Source organism: Salvia miltiorrhiza, chromosome 6 (genome assembly GCF_028751815.1).
Source record: "Salvia miltiorrhiza cultivar Shanhuang (shh) chromosome 6, IMPLAD_Smil_shh, whole genome shotgun sequence".
Lineage (NCBI taxonomy): Eukaryota > Viridiplantae > Streptophyta > Magnoliopsida > Lamiales > Lamiaceae > Salvia > Salvia miltiorrhiza.
Window position 1 is genome coordinate 7,690,430 of NC_080392.1, and position 20,060 is coordinate 7,710,489.

The following is a 20,060-nucleotide window of genomic DNA, read 5'->3' on the forward strand; positions in this document are numbered from 1 at the left end:
ACAACAGCCCATTACATTGACCCACAACAATACTACCTTTGGTGAGATGATTATTGGTTGGATCGTCTATTGGGGAAGGATCAAAAAATGGGTCATCCAAGCAGGAGAGCCTAGAGCATCGCTTCAATCCGGGTACACGATTTTCTGAATTGCATTGCAGTTGAAGATGAGTTGCCAGCGGGCATAATTTTGGTAGTTTCTTGATTTCTCGAGTTGGGCTTTAATGAATCTGTTGCTACCAATTAAACAACGCCATGATGTCGAATCTGTTGCGGTGTTCCTGGGCACAGCGACCGCTGCAACCCAGCGGCCGCTGGGAACCCAGCGCACGCTCAAATCCTCCGTCTGCTGGACTCTCTCAACGGTGGCTGAGTTCCAGCGCTCGCTGGCTTCTTGGCCGCGGGTGCTGGAACTCAGCGCTCGCTCAAAACTTCATGGATTTCAATTCTCGTGGTTCTTGGCCGGATTTCGTCGTGTGTATTTTTTGGATGAAATCCATGAAAGTCATTCCGGATTTTAAGTCAATGGAATAACGAATACATCTAGATTTGTATGGATTTTAAAAAGTCTGAAACGAATACACCCAGATTTATATGGACTTTTAAAAGTCTTGAACGAAAACACCCAGATTTCTGCAGACTTTTAAAAGTCTTGAACGAATACACCCAGACTTTTAAAATCCATAGAAATCCATTAAATTCCACAACGAATACACCCCCCTAAATTTCGGATTATCCAAAAACACAAGACCTATCCAATCATTCTTCATCTTCATTTTCCAGCAATGATTTTCCAACTATTTCCATTGCAATCAAACAAAATTCTCTCTCTCGTATATTCGCATCGCAGAAATATTGAACGCCAAATGTCAATTTCAAACCAAACTTAGATTGGAAAAAGTTAGAAATCTTTTTTAGTTTGGTTTGAAATTGACATTTGGCGTTCAATATTTCTGCGATGCGAATATACGAGAGAGAATTTTGTTTGATTGCAATGGAAATAGTTGGAAAATCATTGCTGGAAAATGAAGATGAAGAATGATTAGATAGGTCTTGTGTTTTTGGATAATCCGAAATTTATATACATAGTTTATGAATTGATTGTTTCGATAGATATAGTGCGAAAAAATCTAGAGTTTGGGCTTGTTTGTATCTATTATATTGGGCTTGGGCCGGTCGGTTCTGTCCCATTTCTTGGTCCAGAATGGTTTAAACATTGAACAATCATGAGTAATTTTTTTAACGGTTATTGGAGCGAACTTTTGGCTCATTTTATTTTTTCCAACGAAATATATTATTATTAAAATAATCCAATAATTATTTTAACTAGCTAATTTAATTAATTTAGTTAACGACAAATGACAATTATTCATTAGTGACATGATAATTTTTTTTAAATATACTATTTCGTAATCAACATAACGTTATTTTGAAGAAAAAAAATTAAAATAAAAGAATTATTTGAATCATTTTTTATAACAATATATTTCGTGAAAAAAAAAGATAAAATGAATCAAAGTTCATGTATGTTTTGACAACTTTCAAAGTTCGTGAGAAAAATTAAAATGAATCCAAAGTTCGTGTATTTAGGCACTATTTTTTTAAAGATATTTAAAGTATTGAAATTGTTTGCAAATATTAAATACGTATCCTTTTAACATATAATAGTTAGATAATATTTGAGTAACAATCTTAGGCAATCTTGCTTGTTGCACAAGTGGAGATGTTGCCAAAAATATCTCAAGAAATTTTCAAATTCAACAAAACACACTAATAAAAATTCTTGGAATTGTCTCAGCCAAGTTTTGGGACATGAAATTGTGTTTGTGTGGGCCTTCTAAACTATCTAGAAGCAAAAGCAAATCCAAAATGAAGTGCCACAACACAATAAAGGAATCTAGTGTGATACCATTCAAGGGTTAAAATTCATACACCTTAGCATTGTATCTCAATGGTATTTTCCCTCTTTATAAGAGGGTGGATGATCATACTACTAATCTCAATCCCTCTATCCCCCAACTTAAAAAAAAGGTTAAAATCCATAGAAATTATATTTAAGACACATTCAGTGAAAAGATTGAGCCTCACCTCATCCCCCAGTGCTTTATATCACAACGCCTGAGAGACGGTACCTACGAGGTCAATAGAGGCTTCATCTCCGAGTTCCTGTCGAGTTAATAGCTTACTGGACGGCTCAAATTGAGAGGAATGATTCTGGATATCGTCTGCATCGGGTGATCTCAATGCAAAATAGGCGGCAACTGCATCCGTGGTTCCATTAATGAAATCTGACCTTGACATGAACTCCTTCAAGCGGCATATAAACTCCACATGGTTCCTGGCCTTAACACAAAGAACAAGCCAAATTACAAATTTACAGTTAAACTCTCTTTTTGCAGCATTTCGAGATAAGTTGCAAATTCACACAGCAGGGGTTAGACTATTGTTTTCAATGCAGTTAGCAAATGATCTAGCAACATAGATGCAAACACGAAAGCTGCATAATCAATCTTCCATTCATCATCATTCATTCACATTACAAATTTACAATTTAGCTCCGGTTATTGGAAAAATGCCTGTACTTAATAGATTGTATGTGACCCCAAAATATCACAACATTAGTTATCAATTCAAGTACCCTCGTTAGACAGTATACAAATCTCTTAGCAGAAGACAGAGTCTTTATGCATAGCTAAGGGTGGGTCTACGTAATCTCCTTTACTCTTATAGCCTAGCCACTGTATAAAGTCATACATTTGAAATTTCCAAGGGAAAATACATTAGAAACGAGTAGTTTCTGAAAATCTAATAACTCTATAGGCAACATACTCATTTCTACATAGAATGCAAAAATAGCCAAGGGAATTATGAGAGGCATAAATCATCAAAATCATGAAGAGATCTACACAGTCTACAGAGATTTGAAGAATCCAAGAATGGCTTAAATGAAACAGCTTTGTTAGGGGATGAATGGAAAATGTTTTAAAGTATAACCCCACCTGTCGATATTCAGGAACTCGTGTTGGCATTTTCAGATAACCCATGTTACCGACCTCATAATCCCATAAAAAGGAAGTATGGTGAACCCACCTATTTTTGGTAATAGACTGAGCATTTCCACCAAACTTGCGGTTGCCAAGCACGTAATCTGTTAAAAATGAGCAGTGCAAGGAGCATATCAAATTCATATCCAACTTAATGCTGCTGAGAGATATATACCAACTGAGCATATTCATATTTTCTTCATTTTATAGAATTTGATACATTGATGTACCTGGAACTGAATCAATCTATCTAGTGCCTTCTCACTCAAGACAATTACCATCTAGTTATAGGACTTTAGGAGCATCATATGATAGAGGCCGGGTACTATATATATACATACCATTCTCTCGAAGGCCAAACTCCCCGATTCCTTGAAACATGTTCTTATATATTAGGCTGCTCCATGACATGATAGGTCGAGGATACGATTGTAAACCTGGAATAGCATCCTTGTTGCATATAAACGATACGAAAATAGTACCCTGATCAACAATAACAGTACCACCTCCTGTAAACCTTCGGATGACTGGAATTTCATCTCTTAGAACAGCATCAGTTTCAAGAAGTTCCTTAGGTTTCCTATCAGAATATTTTTTCCGCGCACATCAATTTGTTTGCATTCTAGCTCGTGATCATTTCATCAAACTTAAAACTTCAACAAGACCATATCAAACCAGTAACCACCAAATCCACCCAGCAGCTCAATAATGAAGGCAATTATCAGAACTAGTTCAATCACCAAGTTAGCCATTCTGGGAAAACCCCATCATAATTTTTTAAAGCCTCCCCCAAATAAAATTAAGCCCTAAGAACTATCGCAAAAGGCAATTGCAATTAGATGAAATCGAGACGGAATTAGTTGGGAAATAGAAAGAACTAGATGCTTGTGAAGATTGAATGACTAATCTGATTGATCTCAAACCTAAAAATAACAACAATTTATTGTGCTTTAACTCAATCTACAAAGCAAAATCCAATTGAATTAACTGCTTATAAAAACAGCAAGCACATTGAACATTAAGTAGAGGGAACTATATTAAAGGACAAGATTTTCTGATTACTGACCCTGAAACACCCATGACGATGGTGGGGCGGGTTGTTTCGTCGTTGATGATGCACCAGTTTTCAGACGAAGTCCGCAGCAGCCTCTCTTCCAAATGCAATTGCTGCAAAATGGACACTCCTTTCAACCGGAGAAAATTGATTATCGGCAGCCCAGCGTTTCTTGCCTGAGATGCCGCCATGAATACTAGAAAACGGAGGTTTTTGCGGTCGGAACAGCCGATTGCCGGCGCCAAATTGGTTCTGCAATTCAAAGTCGTGACATGAACCGGATGTCACATGTCATAAATGATTGAATTATATTTTTATATTATGGGGTAATTGATTTTTGCTCCAGATCTAAAAAATCGACTTCCATAACGTTTTATTTTTGTTTCAAATTAGTTTCGGTGACCGATTTTTTCTTACGCCGGCACCGCAAATGACACCGCAAATGATATATGTAAGCACTTTGAGTCTACAAAATGATATACGGAAGAACTTTGATATTGTATCGAATATATATTTAGAATTATATTTTCTTTTATAAACTTAAAGCATTAAATAATTAAATGGGTAACTTACATATTAAAAATATTTAAAAAAACATAAAAAATATGTGTGCATATAAAGTAATTCTACATATGGACCAAATTTCATAGTTTTTTTTTTATTATTATTTTAATTTGGCCCACAACAAAATATGAAGGCCCAAGATCAAGTAATTAATCGGACTAAAAGCATTAAATAAGTATTGGGCTTATGAAAAAAAAAGTTTTAGATTCTACATATCAATTTTTTTATTATTTATTTAAATAATAAAAAAGAAAAGTTTAGATTTTTTATGTATGTCATAAAATATAAAATAATTATTTTATATACATCATCCCACCGAACAATTTGTTATCTTGATTATACTATTGCTACGCACGGTCCAATTATTTCTACGTATTTATGATACATAATACGTGTAATATATAAATTGATGTGACTGTGCACTCGGATGTATAGTGCATTCGAGTGTACAGTGCACGGACCGATTATTCATACGTATTTATCATACATAATAGGAGTAGTATATAATTTTAAATATATATTAAGTGATATAAAATAAAATACAAAGTAAGTCAATGAAAATGGAAATTTATATTACATAATATAAAATAGTATATATATATATATATATATATATATATATATATATATATATATTAAAAAGGGCATAAATCATTGCAAATGATTATATTTTCTAAGAAAAAAAAATATATTTCATATGTCCCATAAAAATGGTCTACATTTATCGTTTTGGTACGTCCACAAAAAATAGTGTCTTCTCATTTATATACATCACCTAACAACAAATCAATACATATTATCCTAAATGTATCAATTGATTTTAACAAAATGAGAAATGAAAAAAGATGTTGCATTGAACAATTATAATGGATTTGAAGGCTATGAAGGTCATGGAATTGAAGCTTCCATGGTGAAGAATGAAGATTTGTCAAGTTCATTTGATGTTAAGTTGTAAGGGATTGAATGTAGAATTAGGAATATCACATTAGGACTATATCAGTTGATGTTAAGTTGAATAAATCATTCGGTTGATGTTAAGTTGTCACCATCACATTATCACATTGTGGCCACAACGGCTCATCATTCCAAAGCATATTTGCATGCCTGCAAGTACCTACTAACTGTGTAGTATTCACAGACATAGATTGATGGTTCCTCATTCAAATACCTAATGAACCCCTTTTTAAAAACATAGGCATAAAGCCCCCCCATGGACATGTAGGCTTACAAATAGCCTCACATTGATCTTGTGATACTCTCCTAAATTGAATAAACTTCCCATTTGCAATTACCCAACTTGTTAAAGCTACCTTACACTCATGCCCATCTGCAAATCTGAGCTCTAGCGTGATATCAAGTTGTTTCTTATCAAAATTTGGATCACACCTACTCTTTTTCTTCTTAGGTCTTACCATCTTCCCTTCACCCTGTCATTCTCAATGATATTAACATCTTCATTAGATTTCTCATACTTTGATACATTTTCTTCATCTTTTTCATACTGACACTTCTCTATTAACTCCCCAACCCAAGTAGCAGGACCTTTATCCTTCTTTTTTTTACCTAACATCCAAATATTCTTCATCATCTATACACGTTCCCTATTAGGATCATCATCCTCATCAGTTTATTCCTCGTTAGAGGGCATATATTCACTCTTGGAGTCACTGGTTACTCCTCCATCATACATTTGAAGCACGCAATCCCCTCCACTTGAATCTATAGTAGATAAGTTTGAGAGTACCTCTTTAAGAGAAGGCTGATATTCCCCATCACCTGCCCCAGACTCTAACCCATCATCTACCCAATAACCCTCCCCATCATTTTCCCCAACATCTGACCTAATCCCACCCTCCACAAAAACGTTTAAAGATTCGTTAGAACTACATAGGAAGCCCAACACCTCCATCACCTCTTTATCGATTTTGATCACCTTAAAGACATATGACTTAGGCTCCACATATAGTGTCACACCCCAATTCTTGAAGGAATAAACTATAATCGAGGTGCGACTAAAATCATAGAAATAAACAAGGAAAGAACCTTGTGGGATTCAAATAATAGGATAAAAAGTCGGGGAACGCCCTTTGAGTGAAGAAAGACAAAAATCAAGTGATATTAATCAATCAACAACATTCTAAGCCTTAGGATCACAAGTTCGGTTTCATGCTTCCGATAACCAACGTTAATAACATAGAGCTAGAAGTTGAGAGTTTAAGCTCGATAAGAAACATAATTCAGAATTTAACATAAAAGTCTTAAGTTGGAGAAACAAAAGACAAATAAGAGCTAGTGCAACAGCGGAAGACAGAATACGGAGTTCAACCCTAGCCTCAGCTCTGCCCCGTCAGCACCAACCAATCAACCTGAAAATATTTGAAAGTATTTTTGGGCTAAATACTAATGTACTTAGTGGGCTAGCGTTTTTATAAACATTTCATAATCATAAGAGCAGTTTATCCAATTATACTTGACATGACTTAGAAGGTTTTAAATTGAAATAACTTCTAAGCATGTTAAAACATTTTATTATGTTGCGCGCAATTGCCACACTCCCTTTCCGTTACTCGCTGTGATCCCGGACCTTTTAGCCACCGACGGATCCATTACTCCTGCTTTACTTGAACTGAGGGTGTAACCCAGCCAAGTTCCCATTTGGGACCCAATGCTCCGGAACACATCCCGTCGAGCACCCTTATAACGCCTCATACATGATTAGTGCTCGAATGGAGATCAACCCACCGAGTCAGCTAATAGGTGTACACAATTCTCAAATAACGTGTTAGGTCAAGAGAGAACCTCGATCGATTAACTTATGCGAGCCTTAAACAGAGCAGAGTGCACAAAATATTTTATCGGATAAACAGTTTTCATTTCATTGAAACATTTAAGCTCAATAGCTAAATCATACATTTGGAAAATAAGCCCACCTGATTAGGCAATGCCTGTCGTTTAATCTTAACTCTGAATTGGAATAGCAGTGCTAGTCCTCACGATCCACAAAGCCTACAAGAAATCTATAATCTTAATATGTCTCCTGAATCTAATCTTAAGTCATGGTGTAGTGCTTATCATCCTATGATTCACTTAGCCGGGTTTTCAAAATTTAATAAATATTTGAAAACTAAATTCTTGAGTCAAGGACACCAACAATATCCTTGCTCGATTTTTAATAATAAAACCAATTCAATCATAAATGATTCTATGTAAAATGTTTGATGCAAAATTAATTCATGCTTTAACTCACATAATTAAATAAATATATTTAACATATGCACATAATAAGAAAATACTATTATGCAAACTTTTTCAAAAATAATTAATTAAACTCAAATAAAAAGTCAAATTAATAAATCAATTAAACAAGTCCAACAATTAAATGAAAGCTCATATTATTTCAAAAATTCGCAACCCAAAATGTAAATAGCAGTCAACCATTTAACAAATTACCCAACCCAAGTTTTCAAAAATAAAATTCGGCCCAAAGGCCCACTCTCATACCCAAACCTTCACCCTTCTTCTACAGCCTAAGTCACGCACACACACACAAATTCAGAAACACACGCACACACTCACACCACACAGCCGCCCAGCTCCCCCATTTCCCTCTTCCGGCGGATGACAGCAGCCGGCCTCCGGCCGCTGCCGCCGCCGCCGCCCCTGACCTCCATCTCCTTCTGTCTCCCTCTCTCACGACAGCTCACACGACAACACACACAATCAGGCGCCCTCTCTTCCCCCAACCTTAGATCCCCAATCCCAGCCCCTTCAAATCTCCGGCGACTGCACAACCATAGGCTGCCGCCGCCGAGCTCCGGATCCCCCTGATTTCAGGCACTCTAATCGTGGCCCTTGGCCTCGATTCCCGACGAGCAGCAGCTAATTGCCGCCGTCGTCGCCACCCTGCCTCCCTCCATCTCCCTATTTCTCCTTCTCCCTCTGTAAAACCCAAGATCCCCAATCTCCACCACGGCCGACAACAGCAGCTCGAAGCCACCGCTGACCGCCGCCTGCCCTCTCTCCCCTGACTCGACTCTCATCACAGCAAGCATACACTCAACATTCAACGGCTCAAGTTCGAATTTACAGTTATAAGGCTAGTTCCATACATGCTTGTTCAATATTATTCCACTACTTGTATTCCAAATTGTATACACATTTCATAAAGTTCATACGTTTACAGCCTTTGTAAAAATTGATGTGTTGGTTTGAATGAAAAAATGAGTTGCTGGTTAGTTTGCAGTGCGTGAATTATGTTGTGGCAATGAAATGAATGGAAGTAAAAAGTTCAAAGGTAAAACCTTTTTGGTATTTTCTGGGATGCCACAAGTTCTGCAAAGAATTAATAAGCAGAGGAAATAGTTTCAGAATATCTAACTGATGAGAAGAAGTGAAAAAAGAGAATGAATTGAAGGGGAAACATTACCGAGGAGGGCTTGTTGTTGGGTGAAGGATTTTGAGAGGAGGTTAAAGGTATTTGAAGGGGTGAGATTGAATAGGTTAAAGTACATATACAGTAGCAAAGCATGGGTGAAACGTGAAGGAGGGTGAGACGTGAAAGAGTGAAAGGAGCAGCTGAGGTGAGGCATGGCCGCATGGGGATGAGCTGCATAGCTGGTAGCTGCTGTACTTGGGAGAATTGACATAAAGAGAAATGGAGTTGGGTTTGGGCTAAGGATTAAATACTAAATATATATACCAATTAACCTTAACTAAAAGGCCCAAATAAAAATAACTATCAAGCCCAACACAATTAAATAGTTAAAATCCAACACAAACTTAAATTAAATCATGTACAAATAAATACTTAATCATGGAGATAAATCACATATGATCACTTTGAATAATATGAAATGCATAAAGATTTGAATAATGAATTTGTCAAAAGATTTTGTAAATAATTTTGTTGGCATTAAAATAAATTCATTTCAAATTCTCCGGCATAAATCATCATAATCTAAGTTCAAAACAAATTCTAAACTTAATAGAAATGGGCGGGGTGTTACATATAGTAACTTACCCCATCCTGAGTAACCTAAACCCTTGACTAACTCCTTCAAACCCAAAAACCCAAACTTGTCTATACCAAGGTAAAAAAATCCTACATTTTTACCCATGTCATCAAAGCCTTATGCTTCCTTAAATGTTCCATCGTGATGTATAAAGAGGGTGAAATTGCAACTGCAAAATAAATAAATAAATAAATAAAAATAAAATAAATACAATTTCAAAAACCCAATCGATTATTGAAAGAAGAACGCAATCACACGAACAAAATTGTTATTCAAATACCACCGATTGAAATAACCTACCTATCACCCATGTCTCTACGCTTAATTTAGTCGTGCTCTGCAACTTAAGTTTCTCAGTCGTGCTCTCCAATCGCCGTGCTCTTCTATGTTGAAATCCCTCTCTGCTCTCACTGCCGGAATATGACCTTTGGTCTTTGTCGTTCTATATTACTTTGCTAGATTAGGGAATTTAATTTACCAATTAGGACATTATACTTGGCTAATCAGATAGGCCTTTAATTAAAATCGAACAACATAAGTATTGTTTTTATTTGAACTTTCTCATATGTGCGGCTCTGTTTTCTTCAAATTATTCTGGTTTTTTTTTCATATTCTTTTGTTGCTTTTGGGAGAAAAGTAAGAGAAAAAAAGTGTGTGCCTATAATTAGTATTTTTGTTCTAATTAGTTCTAATTAATAGTAGTTATTTTGTCATTTTTTTCAATAAATTTAATAGCTGTCAGTTCTGTAATCAAGTGTATTGTGTCTCTTTAATAACTGCCACTATTTTCACAGCTAGGTAGCTTTATTTTTTTTGATAAACATAAAAAAAGGAAAAAAAAATCAATGGTTATTTTCGCGCTACCTACATCAAATAAAAGAATCATTATGAGCAATAATATATTGTATTTATTATTCATTTATGGCAAAAGAGTAAGAGGATATTTTGACTTCTTATTTCAATCATAAATTTTCAATTGTGGTGTGTTTCGATCATACAAACCATAGAGATTGAGAAATTCTATAACATGATATAAAATCTACACAATACGAAATCTCTTCTCCTTTTGCAAATATCATCTCATCTGAATTCATATATTGGATATGGTAGAAAACAGTTTAGCTAATATCAAAATTACACTATCACCATTTTTTTTTGCTTCCGCAGATCCAAGGGGCAACACTTCAATGTTCCATTTAAAGCAAGAGTCTTCGTTTTTGGAGAAAATTCAAAAATATTAGCTATTAATATCGCAGATCTAGACATGTAAAAAATAAAAATAAGTGTTGTAATAATTGCTTAGTATTTGAGTTGTAATTGAGAAAATATCCAGAAACTAATCATTATATATATGTGAAAACCATAAAAATAAATCAACATAAAAAAGAATTAGAACAATAATGAAGAGAGAAACTCTGAATTGTGAAAATGTTGTCTTAAATGATATTTTTGAAGCTAGAAAATTGGTTCCAAAATTTGCAGATTTGAAATTCGAAATATTAGTTTGGGCCCAATTCTTTAGAGCCAATTAATATGTCCAGGTGTTCCAGTTGTATACAGAAATGAATAATTATACTAAAAAATTACTCAATTGACAACTCTTCGACCACATACTCAATAGATAAAAACATGTGTGACTTGTCCCCTTGGGATGGCCTAGTGGATGGGGTGGTTATCTGTTGTCCAAGAGGTCACAGGTTCGAGTACTCTCGGCCACAATAACCACCATAGGTGGGGTGTGTGTGTGGTTTGTATTATTTGTAAAGACATTATTCATAAAAAAAAAAACATATGTGACTTAGCGAAAAAATTTGGCAGGCGAAAACTATGCTTTAATATCTTATAGATATTGCAAATGCTTGATGGTTCATCAAGTTTGCCACTTTCTATCCTTGTTTTTATGTACATTGAAATGTGATATCATTGGTTTTTATTACAACTTCGTCAAACATTATAATTAATTGCAAAATCAAGATGTTGAGTTGGGTTTTAATCTCAATAGCATAGTTAAGATAAAATGATAAAAGACACGTAAAACAATGAAAGATGCGGAATTTACGTGGTTCGATCATGAAGATCTACGTCCACGGGAGGTTATCAGTATTTTTTCATTATATTTTGATAGCTTACATTTTACATGGTGAAAAAAATGTGAAAAAAGCCTCCCTTAACTCATAACCAAAGGTCTTATTTATAAGTTTAAGATTAAACCTAAACCCTTGGGCCTATTTAACCCTAAAGCCCATTAATATAAGATCATTGGTCAAACCAATTAATCTGCCACGTATTCGATACTTCATATATATATATATATATATATATATATATATATATATATATAGGGTTGGGTTCCGGTGGATCCCTATGCTTATAATAGATCCGTAGATCCAAATCTAGACCACACATTTATGACATGTGGCGCATCAAGATGGTGACACGTGGCAAGGCATTTCAAGGCAAAATCTGGAGAGGGGTAAAATTGGAATGTAATTTTCGAAATTCAAAAAAAAAAAAAAATAGATTTTCTCAAAATAGGTATATTTTAGATGCATAAAGTTTCATACGAGAATGCATGAACTTTCATATAAAAATGCATAAAGTTTCATATAAATATGCATAAGATTTCACCCCACCCCAACCCCACCCCCCAGAACCCCACCCCCACCCACCCCCTACCCCCCCCCCCCCACCCACCCCCCCCCCCCAAAAAAAAATTTTTTTTTTTATTTTTTTAAAAACTGATTTTCTGACCACTGACCCACCCCTACCCCCACCCCCCAACCACTCCCCCACCCCCCCACCCACCCCCACCCCCAAAAAAAAAATTTATTTTTTTAAAAACTGATTTTCTGACCACTGACCCACCCCTACCCCCACCCCCCACCCACCCCCCCACCCCCTCCCCCCAATTTTTTTTTTTTGAAAATCAGTTTTTTAAAAAATAAAAAAATAAATTTTTTTTGGGGGGGGTGGGGGGTGGGGGTGGGGGTGGGTCGGTGGGGGGTGGGGGTGGGGGTGGGGGTGGGCCAGCAATTAGAAAATCAGTTTTTGAAAAAAAAAAATTTTTTTTTGGGGGGGGGTGGGTGGGGGGGGTTGGGGGGGGGGGCAGGGGCAGGGGTGGGGTGGCGAAACTACCAGATTTATTAAAATGAAATGCATTTTTTGTATAATTTAATGCATTTTTATGTGAAAACTTTATGCATTTTTGTTTGATTTTATATGCATGTGAAACATGCATATTTTTGGGGGGGTGGTAATGGGGAGGGTTGGGGGGTGGTGTGGGCTGGATTGGGGGGTGGTATGGGGTGGGGTGGTGAAAATACCAAAACTGGAAAAATTAAATGCATTTTTCTGTTCAAAGTTATGCATTTCATGTGAAAACTTTATGCATCTTTGTGTGAAACTATATGCATCTAAAATATATCTATTTTGAGAAAATCTAAAAAAAATATATATTTTTTTAATTATTAAATCCGAAAATTACATTCCAATTTTACCCCTCCAGATTTTGCCTTGGAATCATTGCCACGTGTCACCATCTTGATGCGCCACATGTCATAAATGTGTGGTCAAGATTTGGATCTAGGGATCTATTATAAGCATTGGGATTTATATGATCACATTCCTATATATATATATATATATATATATATATATATATAGGGGCGCGCTCCAGTGAGACCCCCTATTTTTCGTGAAACACTAGGACAATGAATAAGACATATAATACTAATGAACAAAACTTATACCTAATGAACAAGATGTATATACTGGTGAAAAACAAATTTTAAAAAATTGTTAATGAATAAGACATATATACTGATGAACAATGCACTATATACTGATGAACAATGCAATATATACTAATGAATAATAAAATTTAAAATATTTTGCTCCCTCCAGGATTCGAACCCTGCAAAAAAAATTCTCCCTCCAGATACAATATCAGCCATAGGATTGATAAAATAAACGCACCAGATCGTACCCTAGATCTCACTAAAATTAGGGGGTCTCATTGGAGCGGCCCCCTATATATATATATATATATATATATATATATATATATATATATATATATATATATATATATATATATATATTAGGCAGTGTATAGTTTATGAGATTTTTATGATTGAAAATATTTTTATTATTCTTTATATGATATGATAGATATTAATTGAATTGTAATATGATAGTTATAAATTTAATAAATGCATTATTATATTTAGAGTATATAAGAAAAATAAAAAATTATTATATACTAAATCATGTATTTTCTCATAGGTACCTCTGGTACCATTCTCTTTGGTTTTAATGGAACTTTCCCTTTTCTGACCAAAAAAAAAAAAAAACACCTAAGAATTTAGAACTAAGCTTTTTACATTCATTTTCGTAATAAACAATACACTCATTGGTAAGTATTGCAATACACAGATATCTGATAAGTATTGAGTGTATATGCGATCCAATATGTATTGCAAAAGTATTGGATCCATATCCATATTCACATTAGAAAATTCAAAGCAGAGATGAGTCGAAGCAATAACAAGAATATTTCTAGTGGAACATCTTTCAGAGAGATGGTTCGCTAATAGACCGAGGGATAAGTAATTCGACTCATTCACATCCAGATCATGAATGTTTGGAATCCATATTATGCAGGGAGACATTGCTTTTGCCAATTCGAATTGAAGGATGATATAAAATCGGTCTATTTCCGGCATCATATCCATAGTTAGCGCATTCATCATAGTTAGCAGTTCCAGCTCCGTATCAAGGTCACGATCGACATCGTCACTAGCATCAATATCGTCACTAGCATCAATATCGTCACTAGCATCAATATTGTCACAATCATCAATATTGTCACTATCATCAATATCGTCACTCTCATCAATAAGAAAACCTTTAGGCTTGTTATCCAGGAACTTGTTCAAAAATACCGTAATGAAAGGAACATAGGAGTTTGTCGCTAGGTATTTGACCAAATAGGATCGTCCAGTTCCTATAGAACCTATCACTAAAATCCCCTTAGAGGGGGATAAGGCTAAGCGGAGCGAAAAGGGTTTTCCATGAGATGGGAAATGCAAAGTATTAGTCCCACACGAAGTTTGTGAATAAGTGATTGTCTGATAATGAGCAAGGAATACCCGTCTTTCTGCTAAAGAGGATGTATTGAACTCATAATTCAATAGATACTTTTTATGAATGTCAACTAAGTATCGTAAGTAAATTGCTCCCGGTTGTTCAATCATTTGATAACCAGAGTCATTCTTTGATAAATGATCACTATGAGTCAGACTCAATAGAATTTGATCAATCCTTTTTTCTGTCGTTAAGGCGGAGAACTGAACCAAGAATTCTCTTTCTTCATCATCAATCGAATCACTGTTCGCGACCCAGGATTCTATTTTATCATCAATCCAACCCCCATTCACGGTTTTTCTTTTTCTTATCAATGAATAGATCTCTTTACTTGTATGACTTAGATGTCTCGTATTTCTCGAAAAAGTGATTCGATTGATGGGATTTGGTATGAGATCGATGATATCGATGAGATTGATACTCAAATATTTCTTCTTAGAACGTAGTGATTTGACCCCATAAGCGGGACCAAGCATGTTGCCGCCAGAAGCCCATATGATGAATGGAGGTGGCGACATCTGGTTGTTGGTGGTGTAACATGGCTAGCCCACAATAAACCCATAGATACAGCTCAACTATTAGTAATTATTTTGTACAGCAGCCCAACTACATAATAATAATAATATAAACACTTATCTCATTTTAGGGTTTAACACAATTGAGCGGCGCCGCTATCTCCAGATCTACCCTTTTCCTCTTCTCCCTCGTTGCATCTTTCTCCCCTTCAATTCCATCTTTCTCCATATTCACCTTCTCTCTCGTCGTCTGCCATATTATCGAGCATCGCTTTCTTTGGCCACTCCCAAAAATAAAACCCTAGCTTTCGCCCCATCTCCCCTCTTATCTCTGAAATTCATGTCGGCGACTCCTTACGACCGCCCCCCACCGCCCTTCGTGTTTCAAACGACGGCGTCGCCCAAGCCCAAGACGCTCCAGATCTCGGCCTTCTCCCTCTACTGCATATTTGCATCTTTAATTCCAGTTCCAGCGCTCCAGATCTCGGCCTTCTCCCTCGACTGCATCTTTAATTCCAATTCCAGCGTTTTTATACTGATTAAGATCTATTTTTTTTTCGTTTATTAGTTTTCCTTTTTAAATTTTTAAATTTTTCTTTTTTTGTTTTATATTATCAGTTTTGTAGATCTAGGAATATCGTTTGAAAAGTTTTTTTTGGAAGATGCTTTGTTTTTTAATACTGAATAAAATCTATATTTTTTTTCCATATTAGTTTTTGCGTTTAGAGTTACTATATTTTTGTTTTTATGGTATTATTATGTTAGATCTATGAATATCTACACAAATTGTTAAGTTACAGAATAGTTTTTTTTGGTGTCTTTGTTGTGCTCTTTTTAGACTTGGTGATTACTTTGTTTTATGGCATTTTGAATCTAATTTGAGTTAATTTGCAGATTAAGGATTATGATATTCCACAAGGTTCCAACAGTTATAGTGTGAATTCCATATATATTTCATACACATATCATATAATAATATCATAATACAACCCACAAAAATATCAATGAAATTTGCTTCTATAAAAAACAATAACAAAATAACTTGAAATCTCCTATTCAAACATATAAGTTTGACCAAAAAATTTACTAAAATGTTTAACCTTTATACAGGTTTATGGTAGTACGAATCTCCCTGTCAAATTTCACTAAAATGTTTAATCTATTTAAGGAAGCAAGAAGTATGAGTACATATTTGTTCATAATTAGTATTTACATGAGTACATATTTATTCATAATTTTAAAAATAACGTAATTTTCAATTAGTTGAATAAGACTATTGAGTTAGCGTTTTTTAAAATAAAGGAAAAAGAGGAAGGAATTAAAAATGTTAACTAAATTCACAACAATAGTAAATTTTTAACTAAAAATTTTAGATAGTTTTCATTAGCATGGATTATGTATTTTTTTTTTCAAATTTCAATTATACCCTTTCTAATTGAATTTACTTATACGCACTTCGGTTATATATATATATATATGTGCAAATATTGACTTCTGTTTCTATAAATGCCCTTTGTTCTTCGAAATTTTCTATATACCCTTTGTTCGCCAGGGTTTTATATATATGCCCTTTGTTCTTGATGAGGAACCTGCTTTGTAGTAAACAGAAGTCAAAACATGTATCGATAAATCAAATAAATTATAAATATATACTAACCAAAGTACGTGTTTAATTACTTTTGATTTTTTTGGTGGTTGCAGGATATGTGATGTTTGTTGATTTTCTTAGTCCTGAGAAGAGATTTTATTGTTCGTAAGTTGGTTGAATTTTGCAAAATTGAACTGAAGTTGTATTTGATGTTTATTTATAAGCATGGAACAGACCCTTCAAATTATGTAGATTATTATTATTATTATTATTATTATTATTATTATTATTATTATTATTATTATTATTATTATTATTATTATTATTATTATTATTATTATTGTTATTATTATTATTATTATTATTATTATTATCTACTCTGGATTCTTCCAAACGCGATTATTAAATGCATAAAGGAAACGATTGGTAATTGGTATGCTATGCTACTAAATCAATTATGAAAATCTATAAATCTATATATGTGTTGGGCTTCTTTATTGCTCTCTCTTTTTCCCTCTTCCAATCGAGCTAAAAGGCTTATTTATATATAAATATATTTGACTATTTTAATATAAATTAAGTTGTAGTTCTATTAAATATCTATAATCTATAATATATTAAAAAAGCAACTTTTAATTTGAAATTAATTTCAAGATTGGGTGAGAATTTTGAAGTTATAATGAAATTGAAGATTTGTTTGTAAACTACATTTTTCTTTTTTTATCTTCTTATTTTTTGTTTTATTTATTTCCAAAATTATAAAATTCTACTAATTATAAAAATATTTAATTTCCATATCAAATTAATGATCACGATAAAAGCTTTTATTTGATATATTTTATGTAAATATTTGATTTAAAATGTAAAAATTATATTTAAAATATTTTTAAAAAAATCTATCTCCTCCTCTCATCCTTTTTTTTTTTTGAATAATTCTATTTTTAATTTTGTTTTTATTTTTTTAACTTATTTTTTTTGCCTTTTCATAATGTCAATTTTTATTATTATGAATTCTTAATTATTTTTTGATTTTTTTAATATTCAGCCCAAATATATTTAGTTGAATTTAATTTTTCAGTACACTTATAAATATGATAATTGAGTTAGTGTCAATTTTCTAAAACTATATATAAAAAAATTCCCATGCATAGCATGGCGTGCAAATGGTAGTTTAGATATAATATGTATTGGATCTTATAAAATAATTTATTTTTCATAGAAAAATTTAAGTAATAGTACTTTTTAGGCAGGCCATCGTGTTTTTTGTCTTGCGTTTTTGTGTTTCGGTTGTGAATGGCTTGAGCCGGGACTGTTTTGGGACGATGGTTAGGCCGGAGTTTCAGAAACTTTCCTTTCCGCTCTTCTTGTCGTGGTCTTTTGTCTTTAGACGAGCACTCTTTTTCCTTTTCTGGTTTTTCCCATTGGATTTTCCATGAAAAGGTTTTAATGAGGCTCGGCCCTTAGTCTGCTTTTTTGTGCTCTCAAGGGTTTTAGGTTCTTTTTTCTTTTTTCTTTTTAATAAAATCGCATTTTAATAATAGTACTTTTTAGGCAAAAAAAATTACGTAATATATTAATCGTTGATCCATAAGTGATAAAAAAAAAAAAAAACTTAATCAAGTTTATATATAGAATATTCAAACTAACCGAATTGAGCCCAAACTATATTATATATAGAACTAAAAAAACAACTCAAACCATACTAAAAGTCAAAGTAATTGGAATTGCCGTCAAAGTGCATGCGTTCCTTCAAGATGTTAACAAACAAAATAAAAATAAAAATTGTTATGTTTTTCTACCTAAAAAATAAAAGCAATTTGTCTTCCTTCAGCCTCTTCATTGTTCATCCTTTTCTTTTTCATCTTTGCTTAGACGCCTTTCGTCTCTCCCCGCATCCACGCGGTCACCGATCCTCTCTCTATCTCTCTGCGCTTTCTCAACATTGGCTCGCACTCAGCACACTGTTAGATATATTAACATTTATGGAGGTTCATGGTGGTACGAATCTCCCTATTAAATTTCACTAAAATGCTTAATCTATTAGAGGAAGTATGGGTACATATTCAATCATAATTAGTATCTACTCCTACAAGATTATTATTAAATAGAAAATCAAATACCTTGAGGTTGGTTCAAATTTAAATTTATATAACTTTTCTTTCGAGACTGAAAGATATTTGTTGATCAATATTTCTAATTTACAAAAAGTTAATAGTTTCTTGTCACTGAAACTCCAATTGAAACAACTTTTTGCTAAAGTTGTAACCCTCATCCTAGATAATAGATCACTTCATAATATGAGAATCAATAATTAATCTTATAATTTATAAATGATGTTAACAATTTAATCTTATTATGCAATATAATCTTATAATTCAACAATTTAATCCTAAAGTTGTATTATATGATGTTAACAATTTAATCTTAGTTATAGTTTATTATGTAAATTATTTAGAATCAATGATTAATCTTATTTTTCATTTTAATGTAAAATTTGCAACACAAAGAAGCATCAGTCGAAATCATGGGAGTTTTGAACATTTTAATCAAATTGAAAGTGGTAATCACATTTGCAAAAAAAGATTACATCTTAAAAATTAATCACATCCCAAGCCCATGAACTCTCTTACACTAACAAAGCCCAATTATGCATACTATAAATACCCCAACTCACTCATTCTAATTTTTACTCACAAGCACATCAGCGGCGCCCAACCTCTCCAAACCTAAATCTTCAGATCTTCTTCCTCCACCATCAATTTCAAACTTCTCCTCCGTCGCCCAAGATGAATCCAATAACCCACCCCACACAGCGCCCTGCCAAACCCACTGCCATCTAACCACGGCGCCTTGTCACCGCAGTTGCACACCCTTCTCGAAACCATAGATATTCTGCTGTCGTCTAGTGCTGTTGCTGTCATCACCTGAGACGGTGACGTTCGACGCCGCCGTTGGCTCGCCGACATTAACAACTCGCTAGTGCCGCCTTGCTCAGAGCTGCTGCCACCGTTGGCATCAGGACCTCGGCTGCCGCAACAACCCCAAAAACGTTGTGGTTCTACTTCAGAATTGGCGAAGAACGATAGTGATACCTGCTGCCAAAACAATTGGTTTTTGTAAGATGAGTCTTCGTTATGGT

At 34.1% G+C, this 20,060-nt stretch overlaps 3 protein-coding genes across 13 annotated transcripts in view; 1 reads left to right on the forward strand and 2 right to left on the reverse strand.

The window, feature by feature from the left end:
• LOC130988355 (uncharacterized) overlaps nucleotides 1-20,060 on the forward strand; it is a 34,147-nt gene that overhangs the window by 10,274 nt on the left and 3,813 nt on the right. For 4 of the 9 annotated variants that reach the window (XM_057912174.1, XM_057912171.1, XM_057912175.1 and 1 more), the window contains exon 1: nucleotides 18,902-20,037. The exons of the other annotated variants lie outside the window; for them this stretch is intronic. The gene's annotated coding sequence lies outside the window, so the exon portion shown is untranslated. Of the gene's footprint in view, nucleotides 1-18,901; nucleotides 20,038-20,060 lie in introns of those variants that run through there. 9 annotated transcript variants of the gene reach the window in all.
• On the reverse strand, nucleotides 1,736-4,419 carry LOC130988354 (uncharacterized). 3 transcript variants are annotated; one of them, XM_057912167.1, is made up of 4 exons: nucleotides 4,110-4,419; nucleotides 3,385-3,623; nucleotides 2,999-3,147; nucleotides 1,736-2,337 (listed from the first exon to the last, which is right to left on the reverse strand). In XM_057912167.1, exons 1-4 carry the CDS (start codon nucleotides 4,286-4,288, stop codon nucleotides 2,278-2,280), a joined length of 627 nt encoding a protein of 208 aa, XP_057768150.1. In that variant the 5' UTR covers nucleotides 4,289-4,419; the 3' UTR covers nucleotides 1,736-2,277. The 3 variants fall into 3 exon arrangements, with proteins under 3 accessions (XP_057768150.1, XP_057768149.1, XP_057768148.1); XM_057912166.1 differs by having other exon boundaries at nucleotides 3,090-3,147; nucleotides 4,110-4,418; XM_057912165.1 differs by having other exon boundaries at nucleotides 1,736-2,342; nucleotides 4,110-4,346.
• Nucleotides 8,501-15,562, reverse strand: LOC130990433 (protein Ycf2-like). The gene is made up of 3 exons (XM_057914666.1): nucleotides 15,473-15,562; nucleotides 14,104-15,360; nucleotides 8,501-8,758 (listed from the first exon to the last, which is right to left on the reverse strand). The coding sequence occupies exons 1-3, from the start codon at nucleotides 15,560-15,562 to the stop codon at nucleotides 8,501-8,503; spliced, it is 1,605 nt and encodes a 534-aa protein (XP_057770649.1).